This window comes from Apium graveolens, chromosome 6 (genome assembly GCF_009905375.1).
Source record: "Apium graveolens cultivar Ventura chromosome 6, ASM990537v1, whole genome shotgun sequence".
Taxonomy (NCBI): domain Eukaryota; kingdom Viridiplantae; phylum Streptophyta; class Magnoliopsida; order Apiales; family Apiaceae; genus Apium; species Apium graveolens.
The window spans coordinates 244243731-244267147 of record NC_133652.1 but is presented as its reverse complement, the minus strand read 5'-3'; the positions used below and the strand labels follow the sequence as shown (position 1 = coordinate 244267147).

Genomic DNA, 23417 nt, shown 5'->3' with positions numbered 1-23417 from the left:
GTTTGAGGCAATAAAACAACCCAACCCAATAAGTTCCGTTTACAAAAAATTAAATATGTTTACTCGAAAATATATGTCCAACTCAATCCTATCCTTTACATGTTGGGTTGAGTTGGGTCGGATCGGATTGATCGGGTCAAAATACTTCTCCTGATGTCAACCATTTTTATGTAATATATGATGATTAGTACAACCAAGCAAATGTTTTAGTACATTAATAATAAGTTTATTTGAATGAAAGCACAAAAAAGTTGATAACAACTCACCCATTTAAGCAAGTATAATGGATACTGGCTGATTACTCTACGTAACATTGCACTGCACAATTCATTGCTCCAAAATTTGTGGGGATTAATTCATATTTACAGTAGTTTACTATCCCAAATAACTTGTAGCATGGATGTTAAACAATGAATAATTATGCTAATAAGAGTTTAAAGACACTACTACCGAACTAGAACTAGGAGAGTTAGAATGTACGTACTAATTCCATCACAACTATACAAAGACAACAGTACTAAATTATATGCACGAGTTGGGTTGAGTTATCGAAGAGTCAATATTTAATAAACCCCACCCAATCAAACCTATTTGGGTTAAAAAACGAATTCATTAATACTTTCGTTTCGAACAACTTGGATTGGTCGCCTCAAAAAAGCGAAATATTGGACCAGTTTGGATTGGGTCAGTTTTACAGAATGATTGAATTTTTATTCACCCTTAATTATATCTTTTACGATGTACAACAAATCTCATTTCTAGAAACTAATCACATATATTTCTGATGTAATTTTGCATTTATCTTACACTATCTTATGTTTTTTTACTCTTTAATTGTGATTAATTTGTTGCTTCTTGAATTTGGCGGAACTATTTTTTTAAACTGTGATGGATTTGATTATGATGAAAAAAGGCCCTTAATCTCACAATTTGGGAGTAAATGGTCCAAAATATCATAAGAATGCGAAATGGCCCTTCATATCACAAAGAAACGCAACTTTTAATTGTGTTGCTAAATGTTGAAGATCACGCAATAATTATATGCGTTGCTAGGCAAAGTTGAACCTGTTAGCTGGAAACGCAATACAACTATGCGTTTACTACATAACGCAACCTTTGCGTTTTTCAAAAAAAAAATATTTTTTATTTTTTTGAAAAATTATTTTATATTTAAAAATCAATATTAACGTAAATAAAAAAATGCGTTTTATAAAAACGTAAATAATAAATGTGTTTTCATGTGATAAAAATGGTCATTTTCACGGATTGTGAGATTTTGGACCATTTTTTTTAAATTGTGATAGAAAGGCCAAACCCATTGTTAATGTGGTTTTAAAATTTTGATTACGGTTTTATCTAAAATTCACCGCACGCGGAGCCGATATTAAATAATTTCACTTTGAAAATGATACTACCGGTACTTGAGATGAAAACTGACTTGTAAATTAGTTTTCAAGAAAGAGGTCCCAACTTTATCACCTTAATAAAAGACCAATAATACGTATAATATCTACAAACACTCCACCACCCACCCACAGAATATTTAAATCTGTGTCGATATATAATTTACCAGAGTACCAGAATATGCATAAATAGTTTCAGCAAATCTGGGAATTTACAGAAATTTATTATAAATATATACTATGTATATGTATTTTCTAGTCACCCAAAAGTCAATTATATTTGTCCGTCCAGTTTATTCCTGTGTCTGTCTTTAACTCCACCAATATTCATATATTTATAGTAACTTCATTGTTTCTGTAGCTCTAATCTATTTTTTCTTTTTTAAATTCTTGAATATATTTCTGGGTTTTTGTTGATTGTGCTAAACCTTCAGAATCTTGATTGGACTCCCAAGTCAACCGGACAGGTGATTTTCTTATACCCTTTTAATGTATTTTTCTTTTTGTGGGCTTGTTATTTTTTTAGTAATTATTGTTTTTTCTTGAATTTGCTTATGAAATTAGATCTTGATAGTTCTCAAGTGTTTGCTTGGATCTAGTTTTTGGGTGTTTGAAATTTCTGTACTTTTGAGTTTTTTTAGTGTCCTGTAGGAATTTATGGTTCGTCATATCTAATGATTCAGTTGTATTTTTCAACTGAATTTTCAAGAATTTTGGTTTGGGACTTTAGAATCTTGTAAGTGGTTCTTTTTTAATGTGCTTTTGTGAGTTTGTTTATAAAATAATCTTTCTTTCTGTATGATTAGACAAGTCAAAGAATTTGGTGGTTGATAACTTTTATCATGTTCAATTTTGGGTCATGGGTAAAGTATCAATTATGTTGTCTTTGATGGTAAAATCTTTGTTTCAGTGTATATATATGTATTATTTGATTTTGATTTATGTGATATATTATGTTATTTACAATATTCTGTAACTTCAGCTAGAGATGGGAGTCTACCTCAGTACTCCAAAAACTGACAAGTTTTCGGAAGACGGTGAAAATGACACTCTTAGATATGGTTTATCATCTATGCAAGGTTGGCGTGCTTCTATGGAGGATGCTGTGAGTACTTAAGACAGTGTTTTTTGAGTCATCATCATAATGCTATGTGTGTAACCTGTAATTTTTCCCTCTTTCTACGTTTATGGTTATTTCATTATTTGTGAGTGTGTTGAAGGTTTGTGTTGGAGTTGATGGATAAAGCTTATGGTGAATCAAGTATACGTATTAACATATAAAACCGTGTTTAATGCCTTAATCTATTAGCGTTTGCATGTGATAATGATTGACTTGTTTTAGAAGAAAATGTGTGCGACTGAATGTCACATTTTAATTAATTGCAAGCTGTGGTCATGAACTGTATCAAGACCATGAGCAACAATATTCTTTTGAATTTTTCTCAAAGTTGACAGATATTTGCCAACCATTTGTTAATAAATTAAATTGAGATTTTGAAGAGACCTGTTCTTTTGCGGCCTAGAATATCAAATCAACAAAAGGGTATTAGCCGGGAAGATATTGTGGTAGAATTGAGTTTTGGGTGAAGTCCTGGCATATATGGTTTTTCATCTTATTGTGTGAACTTGTATTGATATATGGAAGATGAACCAATGACAAAACGTAGTCTAAATACATTAATTCTTTATCCTAGAGGCATACTAAAATTTGTGTTATTGACGTTACCATGTCTTATAATAATATAATTAACTGAAATCTGGAAATAATGTTGAACCTCACGGTTTACTTGATTGAAATGTTCTAATGCGAAGATACAATTGCCTATAGATATCACATAGAATGGCAGACTTGAAAAGGTCTAGACTTCTGTGATACATTGAAGTTACTCCCAAGTTCTCTTTGGCAAACTGGTATCGACGGAGATCACCACTTTGGTTCTTGGTTTTAAAGGAAAGTCATCACAATCTTTTTGAAAATTCAGGCTTTGCAAAGATTTAAATTGAACAGACCGTGAGTAACTAAATGGTTGGTTTAGTTTTATTTAACTAAAATATCTATATATCGTTAGGAATTGCAGTATTTTACTTCAGAGGGATGGACGATAACGTTTGTCTCAGAAACCCAGAATTGCTGATCCAAGTTTAAGTAGTTATACGAAAAGATAAAATCACATGTAATAGTTTTGGTATGTGGTTTTTCCTAAATGAAAACAGTATAGTGCATGGTATCATGTATCAGGATTGGCTCGGAATTTTTTTTAACTGTTTCCATTTTCTTTTAGCATGCAGCACTGACTGATCTTGACGAACGTACTTCCTTTTTTGGGGTATATGATGGCCATGGAGGTGAGTATCCAAATGCCAGATATTGTATCTATTTTTCTATCTTTTAATTTGCAGGGTAAAGGGAATAACTGGAAGTCCGTAAGTAATTGTGTGAAGATCACCTTAATATCTTCCTTTTTTTATTTTAATTACGAGCCAACCGTATTTGATATTAGATGTGACATACAATTGTACATATATGAATGGAGAAGATGTATTATATGCCATGTGATTTATGAAGTTTAAACCTTTATTTCATATTTTGAACCGTTTGTATAATTTTTAATGGATATTTTCTAATTTTGTCGAATTTATTTAAAAGAAATGTTTGTAATTTCAAACTTGATTTACACCCATCACATTTTGCAAAAAAGATAACATAAAATAAAGAGATCTTTTGCTAAATATATTGCTTGCCACTATCTCTTCTTCCACACATGTGCATGTGCTGCTATGAAGTATTTATAGATTTTGTTGATTCCTTTTTGCTCTATAGGGGCTTGCAGAAAACATTTTTTTTCATTTATTCTTTACTCCAACTTTGAACTGTTTTCCATTATCACATTTAGTTTATTGACTGAAATTACTTGCTTTACACAAATTAAGTTGGTTTAACCTGACAAATTCCTAGTTGCAACGGTTACCATTAAAATTTTTTTCAGACATTTTACCGTAGGATGTGACTTAAAGAATTGTTGTAAATTTTGCGATTTCTTGTTGTTTTGCCAATTATTATTGGGCTGAGTTTTGGCTAATGACAAGATATAGATTTTATAGTCTGGAATGTGTCAAACCGCAGGCAAGGTGGTTGCTAAATTCTGTGCCAAGTATCTTCATCAACAAGTGCTTAAGCATGAAGCTTATGCTGCTGGAGATGTTGGGACGTCTGTTCAGAGAGCCTTCTTCAGGTTATGCCTTGCTGATAAATTATTGGTTATATAAGATATTTGTCTCCTTAAGAATATTCTGTTTTTCAGTTTGCTACTGACACTGGATATATTATATAATTGGAATGATCCACTTAATGTTTTTGCTGAGAAACTTCAATTCAGACTACTTGACAAGTATGATAGTTGCTTGCCTTGATAGAGATTGGTACAAATAAGCAAACTCCAAATGTGCATGGCGAATAATATCTATCCTCCTACGCTAGTCATAAATTTGCTTGAACCTCGGGATCAACTAATGATCCTATATGTTGCTTGTCAAAATTATGTATGCAAAATCTGTTTCACACTTCACAGTAATAAGTATAATCAAGTCTCCTCAGCAATTAGTAATATTATCCTTGTTAAGAAATTATACTACTTGACAGTGGCAGAGCTGGAAATGGAATTGAGGGTAGGCCAGAATTATTAATTATTAATTTTTAATATTTATTTTTAGTTGTGTTAAATATATTTAAATTAATAACAGGTTAGCAAATGATGTTATAAAATCTCCAATTAGTATATATTTAAACTTCAAATATTTTTAATTTTTTTTAATTTTTAATGACTAAAGTAGAAATTTCCCGTTATAAAATAGGTAGCAAAGTTTTTATGCTTGAATACACCTTATTTGATTACTTTAGAATAACATGTATTATTAGTTTAGTAATAAAAATGTCCTATATACTTCCAAAGTTTGTATTAAGTAATCTAGCTAGCAGAATATGATAATGAAAATATCTTTTACTTTAAATATAAGAATATAACGATAACAAAAAATTGAACAAAAATAGTAACACTTGAAACTTATAAAACAAAGCAGAAGTTCAGAACTAGGCAGATCAAAATTTGGACAGCAATATATAGCTTATATCTTATATGTATATAGTATTTACTCGGGGAGAGCGGCTACTTAGGCTTACCTTTACAAGTCTGATGATTGCTCACTCCTTTAGAGATTGATAAGAAGAAGCATAAATGAAAAATATATATCCTTGTTCAGACGTTAGCATAATGTTGCGTAAACTTCGACTCCCTCCGTTTAAGTGTCTTTTTTTTGACTTGGTTTGAATTCCAATTTAAGTGTCGTTTTTGTACTTTCAAGAAACTAAATCTCCCTTTTACCCAAATACCCTTATTTAATATTTAATTTATACTAGTGGTGGTAGATGAAGGTTAAAGTTGGAAAATAGAACTGCATTAATGATAGAAAAGCCTATTGACTACAATTCTTAATAAGTGTGCATGGTCAAAAAACGACACTTAGAAAAGAAATGGAGGGACTAGGGAGTAAATCAATAGATGATCTGGTATGTTTCCTGTCAAAAGATATGTTGTAAAATTTGATGCACTGTTATAAGTAGGACTAGGTCTGTACATTCTTTGGTAATCGATCTACTTCTTTAAAAGACTAGTGAGAGGTTTAAGCTGTGTTCATTTGGGACTGTAAAAAGTTTATCAAATTTTACTCTTATGATCTTAATTCATCATCCACTGAGATGGTGGCTTTAGCTGAATATCTTTATTCCATTGAATGGATTATGTTATGGGGCCAGAACTACAGCAGTATTTCTTTTTTGTTGGGTGCTGCAGATATTACTGCATATGTAGGATAACATTATTTGCACAAAGAATGTAACTTGACTATGACATTTTTTACAAAAAACAGTTCTCTTTTACACCTTACAAACCTACATCCTGATTTTAATGACCTAATATAATAGTGTTAACAAAGCAGCAATCACTCATACCGGAGGTATCATAATTTGATTGTATGGAAACTCATTGCTATGCTGTTTGAACTTATCTGTAGATTTTATTTATGTGCCTTTTTCTTTAATCGTCTACTTTTCACACAGTTTTCTCTTAAATGCCTACAAATAAGTTTATGTTGTTTGATTTAGAATGGATGAAATGATGCGTGGACAAAGAGGTTGGAGAGAGCTTTCTGTCCTGGGTGACAAAATGAACAAGTTTACTGGTATGCTAGAAGGCTTAATCTGGTCCCCAAAAGGCGGCAACGGAAATGACAAAGATGATGATTGGGCTTTTGAGGAGGTATCCTTTATAATATAATCACTGTTATATTCTATCCTTTGTACTTTGGGATTCAAACCGGAAATACCCACTAATCCTTTCTCTGAAATTAGAATGTTAATAGAGAACAATGGGATGATCTAATGTTATTTATATGTGTACACATGCCTATCTCTTTGTCGATGCCACTCACTCACACAACAAAGAGTATGCCAGATAATGCCCACGAATATCATGGCTTGTTATCTTGCTTCATTATTCTTTTCCAATGTTGTAAGTATGACATGAAGTATCAGATCAAAAAGATAGACTAGGTAATTGTCAAAGCTTTCGGAGAATTGAATATGAGTCCGGAATTAGAAACCTTGTATGTTTGAGTCTTTCCTCTAAAGGAAGATGAAAACTAAAGAAGAGTATACTATTCTGAAATGAAATGACCTTTGATCGAGTAATCTATCTTTACCTAGGTTCACTTATGTAGCATGTCAGTTCTGGAGGACGGATTATGTTGTCATTCATGAAAATTGGAGAATCAAAAACCTTTCTTATTTTATGTCCGAGTGTTTTTTTAAGGAAGATGAAAACTAAAGGAGAGTATAACGTTCTCAAAGGCTTTGATCTTAAATTAGTAATCAGTCGTAGACCGTGGAGGCGTGGACCATGGACCGTGGTTCCTAATGTATTGTGCTCTTGTTCCGGAGGATGAATTTTAAGTCCCAAACATGTTATTCATGAAAATTGAAGAATATTTTAGGTGTAAGCCTTTCTTCTTGAGGAAGATTAAAATCAAGGAGAGTAGAATATTATCGAAGGCATTAGTCTTAAATTAAGTAATCAATTATAACCTGTGATTTCACTTATGTATTGTGCTTGTGCCAATTTTTCTAATATGTTTATCCATTATGTTGCATTCAGGGCCCTCATTCTGATTTTTCTGGACCAACGTCAGGGTGTACAGCTTGTGTGGCGATTGTCAGAAACAATGAAGTATGTGTGGCAAATGCCGGAGACTCTCGATGTGTAATATCTAGGAAGGGTCAGGTAATAATAAGTGTCATAAGATGTTCCTGTGATTTCCTTGTAGATCATTTATATGAAATTATTGATACTGCTAGATTCATGAAGGAACCAATTTTTTGATGAGCTAGCACTTATTTGAGATTACAAGGATGCCAAATACATGTCCTGATAATTAATATTTATTTAGAATTAACACTGGGTGTGCAACTTATATAAGCCTCTCCTTTCTGCAGGCATACAATCTTTCCCGGGATCATAAACCTGAGCTTGAAGTTGAGAGGGAGAGAATTTTAAAAGCTGGTGGTTTTATTCATGCAGGCCGGGTTAACGGGAGTCTAAATCTTGCAAGAGCTATAGGTACTAACCTTTTACTTACGTGTTTTGATAATTAAAGGTACTATGCTTGCTTGGCAGTAAGTACCACTGTTATTTATTCTTTTTAAAGTTGTTTACATGACAGTAACAATTATGCAAGTTACTTCCAACTTCTTTACTATATAGTACAATTGTTAGTTACGATTTACAATTGCTGATTACTGTTTTATTTACTTTTCACAGGAGACATGGAATTTAAGCAGAACAAGTTCTTACCTGCAGAAAGGCAAATTGTAACTGCTAATCCAGATATAAACATTGTATGTCTTCTTCATGAAAATTTACGTTTAATAATGTTAACATAAAGGAGTGCCGATGAATTGATTTTCATCATGAATGACCCTGATTATACCACTTTTTGGTGGAGACTTCTCTAGAAATTGAGGTCTTCTACCAATCTGAGAACCAGAAATTTTTTAATATAATATTGACCCGGTACCAATTCAGCTGTCAAATTTTGTTATAATTAATCCAAAATATGGAAAAGATTTCATAACCGTAACCTTGTTATATATAAGATACTGTTATAAAGCGGAATATGGGTCTAGGTCATGCTCTTTCAGTTGTACAATAAGTGGACCTGTTTCTGACTTTATAAGATTTTTTACATCTACTCTTAAATGAATCAAAGAATTTACTCTTAGCTAAATTGAGGCTAGAGTCTTAAGACTTTAGTTGGTGCACCACAATGAAGTTTAGCGGGACCCCTTTTGGTGACCGATGCATAGTTTTATTTTAATGTTTTTAATCATTTTAATCTTTTCTTGTGGCGTTTCTTCCCTGTGTTTGTACTTATTGTCTTCAATCAGCAACCTCTTCCTCTATTGCCCAGAAAGGCAGAAACCCTTCCGCACATCTCAAATTTCAGGGAACTGAATTTCCTATGTTATTTTTTGCTTCCATCTAGGTTTTATACGTTGTAAAAGCTTGGTCATTACTTCCTGTATCGTTTCATGGTCCCTTGTGGACCTTAATTTTTCTCTTCTACTGATAGATATATTTGGTGAATAGCAAGCATAACGTCATTTTTTAGATAATTAACTCATGTTTCAAGCAATGTTGATATTTATGTTAACTTTCTGGTTAGATTGAGCTTTGTGATGACGATGATTTCATTGTGCTGGCATGTGATGGTATCTGGTATGCACCTCTCTCTTTCTTGTGCTTTGTTATTTTTTAATCTGTGGAATTATGAAGTATGAACAAGTTAAGTAGCGGTTGATAGTAAATAGTGCTGAATTCGTTATACAAAAATTGTAGACCAAGCAATATTTCTAAGAAAATTTGGTTGATCTACTAGCTTTTGATTTTAAAAGCTTGATTCTCATTATCATTTTAAGTATATGAATCGTACCATCTAATTGTACGGTGTCCACCCTCTCCACATTTTTAACTAAAGCTCCCTGAGTCTTACTCTCAGATTGTATTAGGGCGTTTTTGGGCTTCTAATAAAAAGTGTGACGCTGTGACAGTGACCAACCTATAGCATTGTCTTTCACAATTGTAGTATCCATTTTTTATTCATCTTTCGGCTGTAGAACTGTTGATGGTCTGAATGGAAATCTTATCAGGGACTGCATGACGAGCCAGCAACTTGTAGATTTTATACATGAGCAGCTGCAATCGGTAAATTTTGTTCTCTTCATTGGTTTAAGTTTGTATGTACACATTCAAGAAAATTTGTAGATAAAAGCTACCAATCACTCACTTCTCATTTCTGTGTTTCAAATACCTTGAAATGTTGAGTTTATGACATTCTGTGTGATTCCACTTTGTTATACATGTTCCTAAGATTTCATCATTGAGTGTTAGTGGTGCTCCATTTCAGTTTGGAGTAGTAATTCTAATTCTGTCCCATGCACTACTTACTATACATCTTGTCATTCAGACTACTCTGTTTACACGTGTCAATTATGAAGATGAGTTTTATGATAGGTATTCTGTTGAGGGCTGACTTTTAGGTGTTGCACTCAAGTTGCTAGAAAGCATGTCGTAAGATTAAACCATTTTGCGTAGAACTGCTTTGAGCAGATTAACAGAGGCACTTGTGTAGAGACTTGGTGTATATCTTCTTGCAGTCTACTTTGAGATGAAACGTCTTTTGAACTAAACTCTTTAGAGATTCAGCTCCGTGTTACTTCCATGATGTAATCATATTTGCTCAGAAATTTCAACTTGTATTTTAGTTCAGAATTACTTTATGGCGCAGGAAAACAAGCTTTCAATGATATGTGAAAGAGTTCTTAATCGGTGCTTAGCACCATCTACTGCTGGAGGTGAGGGATGCGACAACATGACTATGATCTTAGTTCAGTTTAAAAAACCAATCAAGTCGGCTGCGGATGAGGAAGCATCGGCTTGTAACCAATCTGATGTTGTATCACCCATCGAGTCGGCTGTACCTGCAGACGAGAAAGCCTCAACTTCTAACCAGTCTGACTCTGTATCACCCATAAAGTCAGCTGCACCTGCAGACAAAGAAGTCTCCGCGTCCATCCAATCTGACACTGTATCACCCTCGTCTCCTAAAGGCGAATCATCAAACTAGTGCTGCTGTTACACTTCACATTAGTCAGACCCCTTGTCAAATTATATAGTATTCAGCGTGTCTGATGATTTGGGGGTAATCCGATGATTATAATTTGTAGATGGTTTAGCTTGAGCAGATAAACTTTATGTTTTCGTTGTCCTTCTCGGGCGCTATATTTCATGTGGGAGATCTTTGGCTTTTGACATGTATAGTTAATTTTACTAATGATGTTCATTGATCTTGTGTGGCCTTGGCACCGTTTAAACTTACGCCCTTTTGTGTTTTACTGATTTCTACAACATCCTTAGCATTTTAGTTTAGAATGTAGAGGTACTTGTTTTTCATTTTTAGTTCACTTTGCCAAAATCGTCCGTTAGATTATAAACAAATTAATTAAATTTTGGTTGAAAATTAAACTATTAAAAATGGGTTACAGTATACGAAGTTATAATATGAGTCTCACAAAAGGAAGAGTTTCAGAAAGAAGGAATCTTTAAGTATTTAAAAATAAACAAATCATTAAAATTGGCAAATCTCAACCTAGACCGAGTCTACGGACACCCCGTTTTTTTTTGAAAACCACACGGAAACCACTTATTTTCTGTCACTAAAATCTTGCTGCAAACATTATAAAACGTATTATTAAATTATGTTTTATAACGATCATTATTTTATTTAAAATTTTGAACATCATATGTACAACATTACAAAATATTTTATTTTATGAAATATTACAAAATATTTTATATAACGAAATATGTTTAGTTTGCAAAACACTTGTTCAAAGCATATAACATACACATTATACTTATTAAACTTAAATGATCTTCAACAAATTTAATAAATCAGTGATATTCATAAAACAAACTTCACAAAATAAATATTTGATAATTTTTTGATTTCAGAACGTAGGTGGTCTCCGAGGTCTTGGTCTCGTAGAACTTGACTCACCTGGACATGTTAAAATAATAAAAATATTATTAAATTTAAGTCAAAAAGATTCAAAGATGGTAAAAAAATGATACATTTTAATTGTAATAAATATTTTATTTTGGAAAATGTTTGTTGCACAAAATTGGATAAATTTTTTGTAAAAAATAACACGTGTTAGGTTTTAATTGTAATGATTTCCTGTATTCACACCTCAATTAAAACATTTCAAATCAATTATCATATTATTTCGTGCAATTTTTTGTACACCATTTTGTGAACCTATCATTACCTTTTTTCCCAAAAAATAGATAACATGGTGAAAAAAATTCAAAACTAACAGTTAAATATGAATATTATAATTTTTTGAAATTAGTATTACCCAAAATTAAAGAGATATGTAATACAATACAGATGACATAATTGTACATATTTTATTTTAGAACTAGGTGAAAAAACAGCTTTTCGCGTGGTTATTAATAACATGTTGCAATATATTTTTGATATAAATATTTGCTTTTCGACTTTGTTAAAATATTTGTATTTGGATTCGGTAATGTAACATCATTATATAAAACATCTGTAGTAAAAAAAATTCTTCTTAATATTTTGTAAAATCTTCTTTTATATATTATAAAAATTTAAATGGACATGAACCATATTGGTGGACTACTGCTGGTCATATTTGTCACTTAACTAAAATAGTTTTTATTTTTACGATAGCGTTTCAGGTCTACCTTATATCATCTTAGGCTTTTAACTCAATGGTTTTCGTAAAATTTAAATTATTAAAATTCCATATCATGCTTTGTCATGTGATAATCAATTCATAGGCTATTATAACTTTAACCAAGAAAGTATTAGTAGGGTTTTAATAAACTTTAAATATTTAAATAATCAAGTTACTTTTTAGTTTTTAAACTAGTTTTATAACCCGTGCAATGCACGATTATACTCTAAATTGTGCTAACTGAAATTGTTTTTGCTGTAACTGTTGATGATTTATTTATGTTGTTACCTAAATAATAAATAATTTATTTGTTTATGCATATAAGCACGAGTGATTGAAAAATATTTATAACGGGACATTCGCGAGAAGTAATAAATTATGTTAGTATATATTCTCTGTCACTTAATAATTAAATGATATTTGTAATATATTAATACTTAGAAAGTATAATATATATAAGTGATTACTAGCTTACGGCCCGTGCGATGTACGGGTCTTAATTAATATTTATATATTTTTAATTCTATTTTATGTAATTTTATTAAAAAATTATATAAATAATTAAATACTAAATAATGATTATATAATTATACTTTTATTGTGTATAATTTCAAGTTAAGTTCAAATGTATAAATAGTATATTATTGATAAGATCTATGTACATATTTGTTGTTGTTAGTGAGATATAAATGATATAAATGTTTGCTGTCAACGAGATTCGAACCTGAGAATTTAATGTATTTTTATAAATAATAATATAAATGTTTGTTGTTAACGAGATTCGAACCTGAGAACTTGTGTAGCGTCTTTTTTTAGTATTTGGATCTAACGGCACAGATTATTTGATAAAGAAGATCTGAGGGTCAAGATGAAAATGAATAACCAAAATGAGCAGTTAACTAAAATACATATTATAGCTCATTCCGGTTATTATAGTATAATATAGATGCGTACCTCATATGTATCAATCATTCTAAATATAAGTCAAAACATGATATAGAAATAGTGATTAAAGCACAAATTAAACCTTTACTTTTGTTTTTCATAAAATCAAAATCTTGGATTGGAAAATCCATCTTTTAATAAGAATACGAGTAATCAACCCGTACTGACCTCCGTCCGGTCCATCCGGTCATAAGATACCTAAGACATTATATTGGCCTTTAATAGTTGACTTGTCTCGCTAGCCTCTTGTTTAGCCGGATTATCTCCGTTAGCCTCTTACGCAACATTCAATTTTTAGGAATTCAGTGAGAACCTTTATATTGAAAAAACATTCGTTTTTCTAAAATTTAATTCCATTTTTAACATTTACCAATATTTGAAATCATTCAGATTTTTCAAGTCGAAAATCATTCTTAATTTTATTTTAGGATATTCAAATGGGGTAAACAAGATCTTATATTATTTAAGACTCTTCCTGAATCATATCATACTTTTCGATAGGATTGACAAGGACAAATATAACCAATACCAATATCAATACTAACAACAAATATTTAAATTAAATGAATGGGGTGTGAGGATTCGAACCTCAGCCCATTACTCTGATACCATCGCCTCGTATTCCTTAACCGGATAATGTGAGATACATGCTATCATTAATGGTAAAGATTCTGTTAGGGCCTTTCTCTACCACCTTAAAATTCGAGACAAACTGGTTATTTAACATAATATCAGAGTCCGGTTTAGGGAGAGACGCGGGTTCGAGTCATTCCAACCCCATTTATTTAATTTAAATATTTGTTATTGACTTATTGGTATGAATATCAGTAGTGATTCTATTTACAACAATAACAATAATAATAATAAATTTTTCAAAAAAAAAATAATTAAATAAAAAAAATAATAATAATAATAATATCTCCTTATTCTTAGTAATTTACTAATTTCATTAAATTATTATATTAATTTAGCATATTTTCTGTCATGATATTTGGCGACTTTAATGATTCCTTCATTTATATAATATTCAGGATTCTGTCTTTCTGAAACTCAGTCTTTTATATGTACAACTCTACGTTCATTTTAAGCAAACTATAGGAGAGGCGTAAGTGAACTAAAAATGCAAAGGATGTTGTAGAAATCAGTGAAACACAATAGGCTTAAGATTAAACGGTGGCAAGGCCACACAAGATGAATGAATATCTTTAGTAAAATTAACTATACATATCAACAGCCAAAGACATCCCACATTATGAAACATAGCACCCGAGAAAGATCAGATTGGATGGACGCGGAGGCTTCTTTGTCTGCAGGTGCCGCCAACTCGATGGATGATAGAACATTAAATTGGTTAGAAACCGATGCTTCCTCATCTGCAGGTGCAGCCGACTTGATTGGTTTTTAAACTCAAGTAAGACCATAGTCACGTTGTCGCATCCCTCACCTCCAGCAGTAGATGGTGCTAAGCATCGCTTAAGAACTTTTCATGAAGAAGACATACAATGTTTATATCTGGCTTAGCAGTTACAATTTGCCTTTCTTCTGCAGGAAAGAACTTGTTCTGCCTAAATTCCACGTCTCCTGTGAAAATACATAAAACAGTAAATAGCAATTAATTGTAAATAGTAACTAACAATTGGTACAACATATGGAAGAAGATGGCAGTTAAGTTGCATTATTGGTTACTGTTCTGTTATGTAAACATCTCAAAAAAGAATTAATACCAGTTGACGGAAGAATATGGTAATAACAAAAAGTGAGATTTCTCGCCGGAATTAAGATCTACGACGGTGGTTTTTTGCCGGAAAATCAAGCGGTGTGTGGTGGTTTGTGGTTGTTTTAGGCTGAGATTGATCAGAGTAAGTGGTGGCTCTCTTATCAGCTCTCAACTTCTTACCCTCTCAATGTGCCTACGTACCCTTTATATAGGGATCAAGCCTGACGTAGTTCTTGTGGAACAAGAAATCTAATGGGCTTAGACTTCTCATTCCTAGGCCCAGTAGAAGCCCATCCAAAGTCTGTCTTCCGCTAGCTTTAGGAATGTCCAACTATGAGGCCCAACCGCGAAGGCCCAAGACTCGTCCGTAATCGCAGGACTTCACGGATGGCGCATCTCCCTGCGCAAGGAAAACACTCCGCTACAGCTATCTCCCTTGATGTACGGACACAGGTATAGCCACGGTTCACCCCAAGTGCCGGACGCATCCCTGTCCCCCGAATGAGGATAACCCACCAGATAACAGGACATGTGATCACAAGCTCTTGGGTGCAAAGTGCAGGATGCCTCCAAAGTTCTCCAACGAGGACACCCGTTGAATACAAGAACAGAGTTCCCAAAGCACACAACAATGTTAACCCCGCATCCCCAACGAGGACACCCGTTGAATACAGGAGGAGGCCTTCAATCATCAGGCATACCCCTGGAGGCCTTCAAGCTTTTCACGGACATCCCCCTCCTTGACCGTCTCAAAAAGGGAATTCTTCAAAGAATACCTACAACAAATACGTTAGTAAAAACAATCCCCATTGCTCCTCTCCATACAAGCTTTGTCCTGAAGTGACCATTGAGAATAATTTGGCCAAGCCCAAGACGCGTCCTAAGGCCCTGGGCGCGTCCTCAACTTATTGAAACCTGTATTGTCTCCTTAGAAACCATCGCACAAAGCATTCCATTACCCAGGGCGCACCCTAAGCAATACAGGCGCATCCCCCAGCATTGACTTACCACAAGACTACATTTACCATGTCCCTTCATCATGGTTGACGCATCCACATCTACTGGGCGCATCCTTAGCTAGTAATGCACTCCCATGCTTCACCATCACTTGTCTGTAAAACATCTTCTAACATGTAGACGCGTCCTCCTTGCCTGGACGCGCCCTTACCTTCCATAATGTAATACCGGTCTTGACTGTATTAAATCCGCATTTGACCCGAGTCACTCCAATGCCAAATTTTGGGTATAACAACTACCCCCAAATTCCATTTGCAGTTGAAAATAAAATTGGAATTTTTATCCATAAATCCAAGCAACGAAATTTGGCTCACAAACACAGGACGCGTCGTTGGCGGAGGACGCGTCATGCCTTCACTTTATACCCGTGGTGTACAGCTATCATCCACGTAAGCTGACCCCCTTCTATAAATACCCTAAAAGGGCATTCCCATCAATACTTTACCCTTTTCCCGATAACCGCCATCGCCGCCCTTGTAAGCTGGAGTATTAAAGTTCAAAAATCCGGCGATTTATCCGGCCATTTCTCGATTTTCTCAGCTTAATCAAACCCCCAACTTATGAGCTACGTAAATCATCATTTATTTCTTCATTTGGTCGAATAACCCCGTCAAAATAAGTAAAAAACTGTCCGTATGCTTCATGTTTATTTCAACTGTTCTTTATTTTCTTTTGTATGTATATGTGTATATATCTATAAATGCATCATACTTTGCTTCTTTGATTCCGTAATTACATGTTTTTAGGGCTTTAATTGGATTTCCCTAAACTGGCCATAGTCGTTTCATATTCTTCTATATACCCACGATTGTGGACGCGTCTACCGCTCAGGACGCGTCCTATATTTTATCACGATGTAAGTGGCTTCAACCGAAAGTTACATATACACACTTGCTCATCTAGGACGCGTCTCCCCAACATACTTCCTGCGATGGACATTTAGGACGCGTCCACGTACGTTTCCAGTACCTTCCTTCTTTCTTTTATTTCTTTTTTCTTTTCTTCTTCTTTTTTTTATATGTGGACACGTCCTCAAATTTTTCTTCCTTCTTTTGCAGCTGGAGGACGCGTCTTCTTCGTCACCTTTCCATCCATTCAAAGTACTCAACAAACGCCTTGGGATTTATTCCCCACACTTGATCTCTTTCAAACCCGACTTCCCTGAATCTCATAGGACGAGTTCCTTCCTTAAAGAAGAAAGACGCGTCTTTGAATCTCTCAACTCAAAGACTTCTATAATGTCTGACTCCAGTTCCGATTCCATGGATCACGTCCCCATAAGCTCAAGAATGAAAAAGAAAGGGCTCAAACATAAAAGAACTCCAATTCTACATGCTATGGCCGCCATCGAAGATTGGACGGATGATGAGATTATACCCACCACAAGCCAACAGCCCTAACGCATGACTGTTTCAGACGAGGATGCGTCCCCTTCTCAGGACGCGTCAGCTTCACAGGGCACGGCTCCTTCTCAGGACGCGTCTCCTCTCAGCGTAAGTGAGTTTGAAAAAAGAAGTCCGATCCTGAAAAGTATCTTGTGTCTCCTCAAAAATCCGACCCACCCCTCGAACACTGGGAACCCTCGGATGTCGAAGTGGATTGTGACTGGACCAAGCTTGATGCTTTAACTGAGGCAGAGAAAAACGCCAGGAGGAAGAAAGAAGGCAAGCTAGCCTGTGTAGCCCTCGACTCCACCTCAACAAACTTGGAGATCCAGTGGCACATGAAATATTATGACATGGAGGGCATCTGGGCGCGCCCTCTTCGGACCATGAGGCCACACATGTAACACCCCCAAATCCAAGGTCGTGAATTCGGGTCGTTACGAATACTTATTAATTAAATAATTCTCTTTTCACAATATTACTCGACCTTTTATTCAAACTCACACACACACAGGTTATATGCTTGGAAACAGTATCAAATAAATCATCTCCACTTATCTACCTGACGGGGCTGGCACACAAAAAGCCTATAGAACTCACGAGCGTTCTTACCCGCCTACGGACAACAGTCCTGGTCTGATCCATGCTGGTAGTCTGTTGTGATATGATATATAAAAACAAGGGTGAGCATTATAGCTCAGCAAGATATATATCCCCATAATTAAGTATGTAAGGATAAATAAAACCAATAATTATACTTTTTATCTCTAAAGCGTTCTGAAAGTTTATATGCTTGTCAAATTTATAATATTCTCAAAATCAGCTACAATAGTATATCCACTGGATACTTGTATTCATCTCTTTCTCAAAATCATTTTATACTCGTACTCATTTTATTTCAAAATCTCAAGATGTTAATCGAACCAAGATTCTCAAATGGGTGTGATATATATTCATCAACATCCCAATTTAAAACTCAGCCTTATTGGCAGATTTCTCAAATGGATTTGATATATATTCATCAATATCCTTGTTTAAAGCTCAGCCTTATCGGCTTTCTGTTGTATATATCACAACAGTTTTTTCAAAATGAAAGAAAGGGACTATACTGGAATAAACCACGTATCGGTGATCGGCCGAATATGAAATTTTCTCTACTAGTAGAAGGAATACAAACCTAGCCACCTTTGGGCTCATCAAGACACTACACGGTGGTTGCCCATTGCCGTGCAAGTCCGAAAGTCAATGGTCACATAGACCATATAACCGTATAATGCGCCGCTCCGCGCTTGCATAATGCGCCACTCCGCGCCTGGTCACTGCCCGATACCACTTCGTGCCGGACAGGCCACATTCCAGTCCCAAGACAATTATATCTTTTGCTCAAAATCCTTTTTCGAAGGAGTAGGTCATTAAAAGTTGACCTTTAAATAAGATGATTTATTCATCACTTTTAACTCAATTGATCTTTGAGAGTTGTCGGAGTTTTGAATTTAAAACCATTTTCAAATCTCGATCTGTAGTAGGGTGACACATATATTACTCACTTGTTCTTTATTGAACGAGGAAGCAAAACTCTTATGCTTCTAGACTAAGTTCCCTAAGGTTTTGATACGTTTCAAATGATTAATTTCTTTCAAGAGTTTTGAATAATTTAGAAAGTACCTTTGGGAACTATGTCTATTTTTAAATAAGTTTTTAGAAGTCTGAAGATATAAAATATCTAAGGTCTCATTATAATTTAAGAGGGATTCAATAAATTGATAAAATCTTATAAATAAAACATCTCTGTATAAGGTTCAATGAATTGATAAAAACCTTATATATAAAATATCTCTGAATATGGTTCAATAAATTTATAAAATCTTAAGTACAAAGTATTTCTAATCAAGGTTCAATGAATTAATAAAAAAACCTTAAATACAAAATATTTCTGAATAAGGTCCAACGAATGGAGACACCTTAATCAAATAATCAAAACAGGATTTGGTATCCTATAATTGCTCTTTGAATAGTTAAATCTTTATTAAATAACGTGAAATGATTTATAAACTATTCAGTATATTTTTAAATACTTTCTGGATATTTAATAATCCCTTAAGTATCGCTTTATAAAATAATCAATCAAGTAAGGGTGTCCCTTAAATGAATAAACCAATATTTCTCGAAGTTTAAGTCAAAATCTCAATCGTTCGCTTGATATATATATATATATATATATATATATATATATATATATATTACGCGAACATACTTTATTTATCGAAATAGAAATCTTTCGCGTCCGACTCTCTCCGGAATTAAATCGTTATTAGAATATCTCCGACTCCCATTATCATATATTATATTTTAAATACGTTTCAATTTCTCATACTCGTGTAAAATGAAATTTGTTTTCGTAAACAATCGCATAATTCGTATGCATTGATATCATAGACAAGCATATATATTTGAACTGTAATTCATGGCATCAATATCACAACAGTATATATATAGCATGGATAGTATGAGATAGGGTTTCGAAAACTTGCCTCAAGTAATCGAAGTGCTATGGTCTCTGGTGTTTGGTTGGCGATCTATAAACAAGAACCAACGGTTTAAGTTAGTACGCGATTAACTTCTCGCTTTTATTAAGCAACTTTCGCAACTACTCAAGTATAACGAATCTCCGATCGTCACATTCTCAACACTTATATTCTCACTTTATAACATGGTCGAGTTTTGAAATCGATCGTTCGCTTTAGAAAGTTCATTTTGAGTTTTAAGCTCGAACGTGAGAAAACGCGCGTCAAAACTAGGTTTTTATGCGTTGGCTAATCACAGAAATATTTTACACTAAAATGACCATAACTCCTAAACCGTAAATCTCCTCATGATGATCTACACATGTATAGAAAAAAACAAGATCTATCTAGTCATGGCCATTGGTTTTCAAATTTTAACCATTTTCATGGCCGAATGTCCTGCAGAAAACAGATCAAGTGTAAGAATGCCCAAACTCAATTTCTACTACTTGATCTTAACACAATCACTACCTATAACCATAATAAACACAAGTACTTCTCAAGATCCACCCACATACACCTTATATGCTCTATCTAGTACCACATACATGGATTACAACTCAACATCTCAAGCCTTTAGTAAGAACATAATCAATACAAACTCAAACAAACATAATCCTTTGGATCTTAACACTACAACAAACATAACTCTTAAATCCAACCATAAAACCTTAAAGGGTTGAAAGTTATAACTTCTTGGACACTATGAAGGTTAGTGCTAGGTTTATTGAGGCTTGGTTTTCTTAGAAAATACTTAGAAGGGCTAGATCCTTAAGAAACAAAACCAAGAAACAAGTTAGAATTTCGGAGTTACCTTTCAGCACCTCATTCAAACATTTTTATAAATTTGAAAAAAACTAATTTGAGGCTGAAATTTGGTACGAAGCTTACCCATGATATAGAGAAGATATGGTAAATATTTCATGATATTTGAATGAGTATATTTTGAGTTATGAATTTTTCTTTCTCCCTTGCTCAGAAAACCCGAACTGCTGGAATGAAAAATGGGAGAGCTTTAAGTGAGGGAAAAGGGGTTGTTTTCTTTTGTGGATAAAGTGTGGGAGTGTATAATAAATATATGAGATATATGCAGCAGATTTGACAATAATTTGGCAAAGGAATGGGTTGGTTTGATTGTGTGGTGAAGTGAGAAAAGGGAGAAGTATGGCTTGTGTACTTGTTTGTCTCCCATCACTATTCAACACTATTGCACAAACTATTTTAGTTAACTTCTAATCATATAGTTACACTCCTAACTACTAGTTAGGACTTGATTATGCATGGCCAACTTGCATGGGATTTAATTTCTCATTCGTTTATTTATCGTAAACGCAATCGTCGTTCCATTCCGATAGTTTCCACGTATAACGACTTGTTCGTAGCGATTTCTTTTATCGCTTATAGTCCTATAACCAATTCCATTCCTTCTCTTGATAATAGAAACACCTTTATATATTATTTATTTCACGTAGTATTCCCGGTTCTACGCCATTCTTTACGGATACGAAAACACGTAGTATAATCGTGAATCTTCGAATTCCGTCGGCTTTTACATTCACTTATTTTCCTCGATAAACAAGAATATGATCTCGGATTCTCAAAATTCCACTATTCATTTTATGATGATCCCCATACATATTACTTAATCAGCTCAAGTTACTATTCACAGAAGTTTTAAAATATTACAAAAATCAGGGTTCTTACAGTCTCCCCCCTTAAAAGGATTCCGTCCCGGAATCAACTCACAAATAGATGGGGGTACCTTTCTCGCAGGTGGCTCTCTAATTCCCAAGTCGACTCCTCGACCTTGGGATGTCTCAAGAAGACTCAGAATAGCTTGACACTCTTGTCCCTGAGTACTTGCTCTTTTCAACCAATGATTTCAACTGGTTGCTCAATGTATGACAGATCTAGTACTTACTCATGTTTCACTATATTCTTGGTATCCGCATTATACTTTCTCAACATTGGCACATGAAAAACACTATGAACCTGTTGAAGGTTTGGAGGTAAAGCCAATTCGTATACCACGGTTCTATTCGTCATAAAATCTCAAAGGACCCATATATCGGGAACTCAGCTTCCCTTTCTTTCCAAATCTCATCAGTCCTTCCCATGGTGACACTTTCAAAAAAATACCTGGTCACCCACTTCATACTCTCTGTCTTTTCGTGCTAAGTCGGCATATTTATGCTGTTGGTCTTGGGCTGCCGCTAAGCATCCTCTGATCAACTCAACTATGTCCCTCATTCTTTACACCAAGTCGGGACCTAGTAACTCTCTTTCACCAACTTCATTCCAGTACAAGGGTGAATGACACCTCCGACCATACAGCGCCTCATGTGGAGGCATTTCTATACTCGCATGATAACTATGACTGTATGCAAACTCTATCAAAGATAGGTGTTCATCTCAATAACCTTAAAAATCAATTACATAATTTCTCAACATGTACTCCAATGTCTGAATGATTCACTCATTTTGTCCATCGATTTGGGGATGGTATGCAGTACTCACATTCAGTTTGGTTCATAAGCATTCCTGAAAGCTCCTCAAAAAAATCTGGAGTTGAATCGGGGATCTCTGTCAGATACGATAGCTATAGAGACTCCATGTCTTATCACAATTTCCTTGATGTATAGCTCTGCTAATCTATCCACCATGTAGGTTTTCTTGATTGGAAGAAAGTATGTTGACTTGGCCAGTCGATATATAATTACTCATATTGCATCATGGTTAGCCTTAGCTCGGAGAAATCCTACCACAGAATCCATGGCTATTTGTTCCCACTTTCACATCGGAATTCCTAAGGGTTGTAGGAGTCCCCTCGGTCGCTGATGTTCCACCTTCACTCTTTAACAGGTCAAACACTTACTGACCCAATTGGCCACGTCTCTTTTTATGTTGGGTCATCAATAATATTCCTTTGGATCTCGGTACATCTTGGTACCTCCAGGATGAATTGAATATCTAGAATTATGTCCTTCACGTAAAATTTCATCTTTTAATTCTCGAACATTCGGAATCCAAATCCGGTTCGCATACCTCATAATTCCCTTCTCATCTTTCTCACATTTGACTTCTTCTCAGTCAAAGATTCTCGCTCTTCATTCGTCTTCTCTTCCTAACAATGTCCCATCTTTTCTAACAATTCCGGTTCTAATTTGATCTCAAATAGTCCATCAGTCCCTTTACCGGTGACTTCACCTCTATCTCCATCTCCTCGAGTTCTCTCACTAGTTCCTCCGGCGTTGTCAACATCTTGAGTCTCTCTTTACTACTAAGGGCATCGACCACCACATTGGACTTCCCTGGGTGATATAAAATCTGACCGACATAGTCTTTTATTAACTCTAACCATCTCCTATGTCTCCTGTTGAGTTCTTTTCTGAGTAAATATATACTTAAGGCTCTTATGGTCAGTGTAGATCTCACAATTTTCTCTGTATGGATATTGTCTCCAATTTTTCAAAGCAAAACTATTGCTGCTAATTCTAATTCATGAGTAGG

General features: G+C 34.3%; 1 protein-coding gene across 2 annotated transcripts; it reads left to right on the top strand.

The window, feature by feature from the left end:
* The first annotated feature begins 1521 nt into the window (after positions 1–1521).
* On the top strand, positions 1522–10905 carry LOC141666957 (putative protein phosphatase 2C 60). Of its 2 annotated transcripts, none has more exons than XM_074473221.1 (11): positions 1522–1870; positions 2390–2508; positions 3686–3749; positions 4528–4636; positions 6562–6715; positions 7610–7735; positions 7948–8071; positions 8273–8349; positions 9177–9229; positions 9661–9715; positions 10299–10905. In XM_074473221.1, exons 2-11 carry the CDS (start codon positions 2392–2394, stop codon positions 10635–10637), a joined length of 1218 nt encoding a protein of 405 aa, XP_074329322.1. In that variant the 5' UTR covers positions 1522–1870; positions 2390–2391; the 3' UTR covers positions 10638–10905. The 2 variants fall into 2 exon arrangements, with proteins under 2 accessions (XP_074329322.1, XP_074329321.1); XM_074473220.1 differs by having other exon boundaries at positions 2386–2508.
* The last annotated feature ends 12512 nt before the right edge of the window (positions 10906–23417 follow it).

Excerpts from the sequence above, each read along its gene's own strand:
- LOC141666957 (XM_074473221.1), top strand. The coding sequence starts at position 2,392 with ATGGGAGTCTACCTCAGTACTCCAAAAACTGACAAGTTTTCGGAAGAC. Across the intron at positions 4,637-6,561 it reads GTTCAGAGAGCCTTCTTCAG|AATGGATGAAATGATGCGTG; the intron begins GTTATGCCTTGC and ends TGTTTGATTTAG. Across the intron at positions 9,230-9,660 it reads CTGGCATGTGATGGTATCTG|GGACTGCATGACGAGCCAGC; the intron begins GTATGCACCTCT and ends AAATCTTATCAG.